Source organism: Aulonocara stuartgranti (assembly GCF_965226115.1).
Source record: "Aulonocara stuartgranti genome assembly, chromosome: 3".
Lineage (NCBI taxonomy): Eukaryota > Metazoa > Chordata > Actinopteri > Cichliformes > Cichlidae > Aulonocara > Aulonocara stuartgranti.
In genome coordinates, this window is record NC_138941.1 from 14219969 (window position 1) to 14228027 (window position 8059).

Sequence of the window (8059 nt, forward strand, 5' to 3'; positions counted from 1 at the left end):
TAGTCAACAGGGTCGCAAGAAGCATGTGGAAAAACCAAGGCGCAAAATAACTACCCATGAACTGAGAAAAGTCAAGCGTGCAGCTGTCAAGATGCCACTTGCCACCAGTTTGGCCATATTTCAGAGCTGCAACATCACTGGAGTGCCCAAAAGCACAAGGTGTGCAATACTCAGAGACATGGCCAAGGTAAGAAAGGCTGAAAGACGACCACCACTGAACAAGACACACAAGCTGAAACGTCAAGACTGGGCCAAGAAATATCTCAAGACTGGTTTTTCTAAGGTTTTATGGACTGATGAAATGAGAGTGAGTCTTGATGGGCCAGATGGATGGGCCCGTGGCTGGATTGGTAATGGGCAGAGAGCTCCAGCCCGACTCAGACGCCAGCAAGGTGGAGGTGGAGTACTGGTTTGGGCTGGTATCATCAAAGATGAGCTTGTGGGGCCTTTTCGGGTTGAGGATGGAGTCAAGCTCAACTCCCAGTCCCACTGCCAGTTTCTGGAAGACACCTTCTTCAAGCAGTGGTACATGAAGAAGTCTGCATCCTTCAAGAAAAACATGATTTTCATGCAGGTCAATGCTCCATCACACGCGTCCAAGTACTCCACAGCGTGGCTGGCAAGAAAGGGTATAAAAGAAGAAAAACTAATGACATGGCCTTCTTGTTCACCTGATCTGAACCCCATTGAGAACCTGTGGTCCATCATCAAATGTGAGATTTACAAGGAGGGAAAACAGTACACCTCTTTGAACAGTGTATGGGAGGCTGTGGTTGCTGCTGCACGCAATGTTGATGGTGAACAGATCAAAACACTGACAGAATCCATGGATGGCAGGCTTTTGAGTGTCCTTGCAAAGAAAGGTGGCTATATTGGTCGCTGATTTGTTTTTGTTTTGTTTTTGAATGTCAGAAATGTATATTTGTGAATGTGGAGATGTTATATTGGTGTCACTGGTAAAAATAAATAATTGAAATGAGTATATATTTGTTTTTTGTTAAGTTGCCTAATAATTCTGCACAGTAATAGTCACCTGCACACACAGATATCCCCCTAAAATAGCTAAAACTAAAAACAAACTAAAAACTATTTCCAAAAATATTCAGCTTTGATATTAATGAGTTTTTTGGGTTCATTGAGAACATGGTTGTTGTTCAATAATAAAATTATTCCTCAAAAATACAACTTGCCTAATAATTCTGCACTCCCGGTATAAAGAACAACAAAATAAACTACCACAGCTATGCAGATGACACACAAGTATATATCACAATGTCACCAGGAGACCGAGGCCCTGTACAAACTCTTGGTAAATGCATTGAGGAAATTAATGACTGGTTGTGCCACAATTTTCTCCAACTAAACAAAAACAAAACTGAAGCAATAGTCTTTGGTGCCAAAGAAAAACGATTACAGGTCACCAGAGAACTTCAATCTATACACCTAAAAACCACAAACCAGGCGAGAAAATAAGACAATAACAAAATCAGCTTACTATCACCTCAAGAATATTTCAAGGATAAAAGATCTGATGTCTCAACAGGACCTGGAAAAACTAATCCATGCATTCATCTTTAGCAGGCATGATTACTGTAACAGTATCTTTACATGTCTACCTGAAAAATCAGTCAGACAAATACAGCTCATTCAGAACTCTGCTGCTCGAGTCCTCACTAAGACCAAAAAAGTGGACCACATCAGTCCAGCTCTGAGGTCTTTACACTGGCTGCCTGTCTGTCAGAGGATAGACTTTAATGTTCTGATGCTGGTCTATAAAGCTCTGAATGGTTTAGGACCAAAATACATCAGTGACCTCCTGACCCAGCATGAACCTTCCAGATCCCTCAGGTCATCTGGATCCGTTTTTTATCAGTTCCGAGAGTCAGAACCAGACACGGAGAAGCTGCATTCAGCTTTTATGCTCCTTATATCTGGAACAAACTCCCAGAAAGCCTCAGATCAGCTGAAGCACTCAGTTTATTTAAATCCAGGTGGAAGACTCACCTGTTCTCAGCTGCATTTAAATAAAGCACCAAATCCACACTTTTAAACTTAAATTTCAAAACTAACATTTTAACAACTGATTTTATCTACTGTTATTTTTTTTAATCAATTTTAAATCATGCTTTTTAATTGTTTTTGTGTTTTTCTCTGTAAAGCACTGTGAATCACCTTGTTGTTGAATTATGCTATATAAATAAACTTACCTTGCCTTGCCTTACTGACAGGCTTCCTGTTAAATCCAGAATTGAATTCAAAATCCTGCTCCTCACATAAAAGGTCTTAAATAATCAGGCCCCATCCTATCTTAATGACCTTGTAGTGCCATATCACCCTATTAGAGAGCTTCGCTCTCGCTCTGCAGGCCTACTTGTTGTTCCTAGAGTATTTAAAAGTAGAATGGGAGACAGAGCCTTCAGTTTTCAGGCCCCTCTTCTGTGGAACCAGCTTCCAGTTTGGATTCAGGAGACAGACACTATCTCTACTTTTAAGATTAGGCTTAAAACTTTCCTTTTTGCTAAAGCATATAGTTAGGGTGGGACCAGGTGACCCTGAATCCTCCCTTAGTTATGCTGCAATAGGCTGCCGGGGGATTCCCATGATGCATTAAGTTTTTCCTTTCCAGTCACCTTTCTTACTCACTATATGTTAACAGACCTCTCTGCATTGAACCCTATCTGTTATTAATCTCTGTCTCTCTTCCACAGCATGTCTTTATCCTGTCTTCCTAGATGGCCCCGCCCCTCCCTCCCTGAGCCTGGTTCTGCCAGAGGTTTCTTCCTGTTAAAAGGGAGTTTTTCCTTCCCACTGTCACCAAAGTGCTTGCTCATAGGGGGCCATATGATTGTTGGGTTTTTCTCTGTATCTATTATTGTGCGATCTATTGTACAATATAAAGCGCCTTTAGGCGACTGTTGTTGTGATTTGACGCTATATAAATAAAATTCAATTGAACATCGTGCACCACAGAGCTATGGAGAGCTAACAGCTGATCCCTGGTGTAAACATCAGGAACATGACCCAGTCTCCGAGCACAAGAACTGTAAAAAGAGAAAATAAAAACATAGCTGTCTAAAAAAAGTACCTCTCCATTATGTGTACAAGCAAACTGGATGTAAACAAAACCAATTAAAAAGAGAAAAACTCAGCACTGGGTAGAAGCTGCTGAAACAGCATCCCTGCTCGCACAGCAGCAGAAGATGGCATCTACATCAGTATAATTAACAAAAAGACTTCAGGAAGGTTTCTTCATCCTCTTTTAGAAACCTCTGAATCCTCTGTTTGCTTAGGTTCAAAAAAGGTATTGGTCAATGTCAAATAGACCCATTTGATTGCCTGTAAAACAAATGGTCACAACTCCTACCTTTAACAGCTCTTTTTTTTCTCTCCTTGTTTTAAACATTTTTCAAATTATGATTATTATCAGCCCTGCATAATAATAATAATAATAATAAGAAGAAGAAGAATCATAAATTGTATTTATAAAGCGCCTTTCAAGACACCCAAGGACACTGTACAATAGCTAAAAACACATAATAAAACAATGACAATGACACAATGAAGAACAATAAAACAAAAGCACAAGATAAAACTAACAAACAGTGGGTTCACAGTGAATATGCAGATTTGAACTGATGGGTTTTGAGTTGGTTCCACAGCCTGGGAGGAGAGCAGCTAAAAGCTCTGCTTCCCATGGTGGTGAGACGGATGGAAGGCACAGAGAGCTGTATAGAAGAAGATCGAAGTGAGTGGGCAGAAAAGATAGTGCTTAACAGGTCAGAAAGATAAGGAGGTGCGAGGTTATGAATGGCCTTGAAAGTGAGCAGAAGTTTGTATATTATCCGGAATTTCACTGGGAGCCAGTGAAGTTCCTGAAGAACAGATGATGTGCTGGTAGGAGGGGGTTCTGGTGATAATGCTAGCAGCAGAGTTCTGAACCAGTTGAAGCTTATGGAGGGATTTTTGGGGAGACCATGCAGAAGAGAATTGCAAGAGTCAATACGGGAGGAAACACGACTGTGGACAAGAATGGACATAGACTGGGTGGAGAGAGAAGGACGAAATCTGTTAATGTTGTGTAGATGGAAGTAGGTAGAACGGGTGAGATTATTGATGTGAAATTTATAGGAAAGTGAACTGTCTAGGATGACACCAAGGCTCTTAACCTGAGGAGAAGGGAAAACTGTGGAGTTATCGATTGTGAGTAAAAAATGGTTCGCCTTCAAAAGCTTGGATTTGGTGCCAATAAGAAGGATTTCAGTTTTATCCTCATTGATCTTGAGAAAATTAGAGCTAAACCAGGATCTTAATTCGGATAGACAATCTGTAAGGGAAGAAGGTGGCAGGGAGGAATCAGGTCTGCAAGAGAGATATAACTGGGTATCATCAATGCACCTTACAGGATAAGGTGCATTGAGGCAAATGTTGTGTATATACATAAAATTGAATTGAGCTGAATAGGAGTCATGCACATTTATCACAGCAGAAGAAATACAAGCAGCAAAGGCAGGTTGGGGTTCTTTCCAGCTAAACTGAAGAGGAATATAAAGATAATGAAGGTCCAAGTTTGAATTAGTCATATTTCATTCAATACAGTGGTGTACTGACGGGAAGCAGGATCAGTCTAAACCCTCAGCAGTTTGATCCATGTATGGTTTGAAGTGTATTTGTAAAAATGTGTGACTGTTCCTTTATCAGTGTCTAACAATATGTGTATGAGAGCCATGTAATGTCCATGTGTGCATGCTGACTGTGCTGCTCTGACCCCCCTCCTCCTTTCAGGGTGGAGCCTGCTGGAGTCCGATGGTTGAGACCAGGAGGTCTGAGGAAGTGTAAGTGTGTTTTTAATGGGATTCATGAAAACAAAGCAGCACACATTCAACCATCTTCATCATGTCAGGAGTCATCATCAAAGTGTCAATCAATGAACAGATGATGGATCAATAACTGCAGCTGGATTGTGTTTGTTCTCTCTATCAGATTCCTGTCAACTCACAATCGACACAAACACAGTGAGCAGAAAACTCAAACTGTCTGACGACAACAGGAAGGTGACACGTGAGGGGTATCAGTCATATCCTGATCATCCAGACAGATTTGATGTCTATTCTCAGCTGCTGTGTAGAAATGGTCTGACTGGTCGCTGTTACTGGGAGGTCGAGTGGAGAGGAGACATTTATATTTCAGTGAGTTACAGAAGAATCAGAAGGAAAGGAGGCAGTAAAGACTGTGAGTTTGGAGGGAATGATCAGTCCTGGAGTCTCTACTGCTCTGATGATGGTCCTCGTTCCGTCTGGTACCATAACAGAGGGACATTCCTCTCCTCCTCCTCCTCTGTCTCTAACAGAGCAGCAGTGTATGTGGACTGTCCTGCTGGCACTCTGTCCTTCTACAGAGTCTCCTCTGACACTCTGATCCACCTCCACACCTTCAACACCACATTCACTGAACCTCTTTATTGTGGGTTTAGGGTAGGATTCAGAAAGGAGATTTCTGGAATTACAGTCGGTTCTGGTGCCTCAGTGTCCCTGTGCTGAGTTGAGTGTAAAGAGTGTCCTCCTGTTAGAGAAACACTGACTCTTGAACAGATTCAAGAGTCAGTCTGTATGATATGTATATGTGATTTGTCTGTATGTATAAATTTTGTATGATAATCCCCAGGCGTCCATCTTGTGTAATGGATTGAAATCAGATAGTTTCCCATTGTATAGAGGAACGAGGCAAGGGTGCCCACTGTCACCTCTTTTGTTTGCCATGGCTATCGAACCATTAGCTGAGGCTATAAGGACGGCATCTGATGTACGGGGTTTGCAAATCGATTATGAGCATAAGATCAGTTTATATGCAGATGATGTTTTAATATTTATTTCTGATCCAGAGACATCAGTACCGGCTTTACTTAACATTATTGATACATTTAGTCAATTTTCTGGCTATAAAGTAAATTTGACTAAGTCAGAGGCTATGCCAATTGGGAGCTTTAATTCAGTGCCAACTAGACCGTTTTCTTTCCCCTTCAAATGGTCCCCCACAGGTTTTGTATACTTAGGGATATTTATAACTCCAGAATTTAAAGAAATGTATAAAGCAAATTTTCCCCCTCTGTTTGAGAAGGTAAAGCAAGATTTGGAGAGATGGAATTCCCTACCTGTTTCTTGGCTAGGACTTATAGCTTTGATTAAGATGAATATTTTACCTCGATTGTTATATCCTGTCCAAATGATTCCGGTTATATTTTCAAATAGAGTGATGAAGGATCTGAATGGTTGGCTAAGCTCTTTTATATGGAGCAAACGTAGACCAAAACTTAAGATGGCTACACTGCAGCTCCCAGGTTCAGTAGGAGGTCTAGATTTACCAAATATTAGAACATATCAATTGAGTACTCACATGAGTTATATTCATGACTGGGTCACAAATAATTCACACTCTATCTGGTTGGGGATTGAAACCTCTCTTTCAAAGTATCCATTAAGGGACCTATTGTTTTTTAAGAACTTTAAAGATATTAGATTGAGCTGTGATAATCCAGTCACACTTAATACACTTAAGGCCTGGCGGTCAGTATGTCGAATTGAGGGAATGTTGAAGCTAACATCTATGTTTACTCCTATTGTGAATAATCTTGACTTTCAACCGGGGATGTTTGATATAGGTTTTAAGGAATGGAAGAACAAAGGAATTCAGAGACTGAGGGACTTATTCTCCGATAATGTAGTTATGCCATTTGACCAATTGGTTGAGAAATATTCTCTCCCCAAACATGACTTTTTCTGTTACTTACAGATAAGGCATTATATTTTGCATAGTACTAACTTTAGTGAGAGTCATGAAGTCTCTCCTGTTGAAAAATTATTATTTTTAACAGAGAAAGAGGTACCTGTGAAGATATTTTATAAGGCTTTATATTCTGTACTCTCAGGGACGTCACAGAGGCTTAAAGGCAAATGGGAAAAGGAATTAGGTATAGTAATTGATGATGAGGAGTGGGAAGATGTCTGGAGTTATGCCAAATCAATATCAGTTTGTAATCGTACCAAAGCAATACAGTTAAAAATTATACACAGAATGCACATATCTATGTTTCGCAGACATCAATATAATCCTACCCTTTCACCCATGTGCCTCAAATGTAAGACAGTAATTGGTACCCTAACTCACAGCTTCTGGTCATGTTTGAAATTGCAAGAATATTGGTCTAATGTGCTACTTGAAATGGAGAAGATTTTCGGTTGTGAATTGGAGATGGACCCTCTGTCTCTCATACTGGGCCTCCCCAGCCGGCGATTAATATCCAAGAATAATAGGAGATTGTACTGTGTTCTCACCTATGCGGCAAGGAAGAATATACTACTCCAATGGATTTATGGAAAAGTACCAACTATTAAAGGTTGGCAAAGAGTAGTGTTGGATTTAGTGCCACTGGAATATCTTACATGTATACTGGATTCAAAAACAGATAAATTCTTTAAGGTGTGGGAACCATACTTGAACTATGTGGAACCTGATGTTTCTAATATTATGTTACAAGGATTCTCTTGAGTGTTTAAACTGTAATGGAACTGAGCTGTTTTTTATTTTTTATTTTTTTTGTGTTTAGTTATCAGTTTGTTGTTTGTTTTATGTTTGTTTGTCTGTTTGTTTATTTTTGGGTTTTGAATTGTACACTGTATTATGTTATGTAATTATGTACTATTTGTGAAAATAATAAAAAAATTAAATAAAAAAAAAAAAAAAAAAAAACAGGACAAAGCTGTCCAGTGTCTCCTCAGGTACAATCGAGCCCTCAGATGTGTTTAAAATCATATCGCGATTAGATAAAATATCAGATCTGATGGCGCTGATCTTTCCCCTGAAGTGGTCTGCAAACTGCTCACAGAGCAAGTCTGTGGGGGTTCTTTTGGAGCTTTTAAAATCAGGGTTAAATAAATGATCTATGGTGGAAAAGAGGACCTTGGGATTATTTTTGTTAATACTGATTATTTTGGCGAAGTATGAATTTCTTGACTTCCTGATCAAATATCTGCTGTCTGATCCAGTATCTATTACAGATGAACTG

General features: G+C 39.8%; 1 protein-coding gene across 6 annotated transcripts in view; it reads left to right on the plus strand.

Annotated features, from left to right (window-relative positions):
* LOC309702574 (protein NLRC3-like) overlaps positions 1 to 7743 on the plus strand; it is a 45409-nt gene extending 37666 nt beyond the window's left edge. For all 6 annotated transcript variants that reach the window (XM_082527176.1, XM_082527177.1, XM_082527178.1 and 3 more), the window contains 2 exons: positions 4783 to 4832; positions 4981 to 7743. In XM_082527176.1, the coding sequence (XP_082383302.1) occupies positions 4783 to 4832; positions 4981 to 5537 (607 nt within the window). In that variant the 3' untranslated portion in view covers positions 5538 to 7743. The remainder of the gene's footprint in view (positions 1 to 4782; positions 4833 to 4980) is intronic.
* The last annotated feature ends 316 nt before the right edge of the window (positions 7744 to 8059 follow it).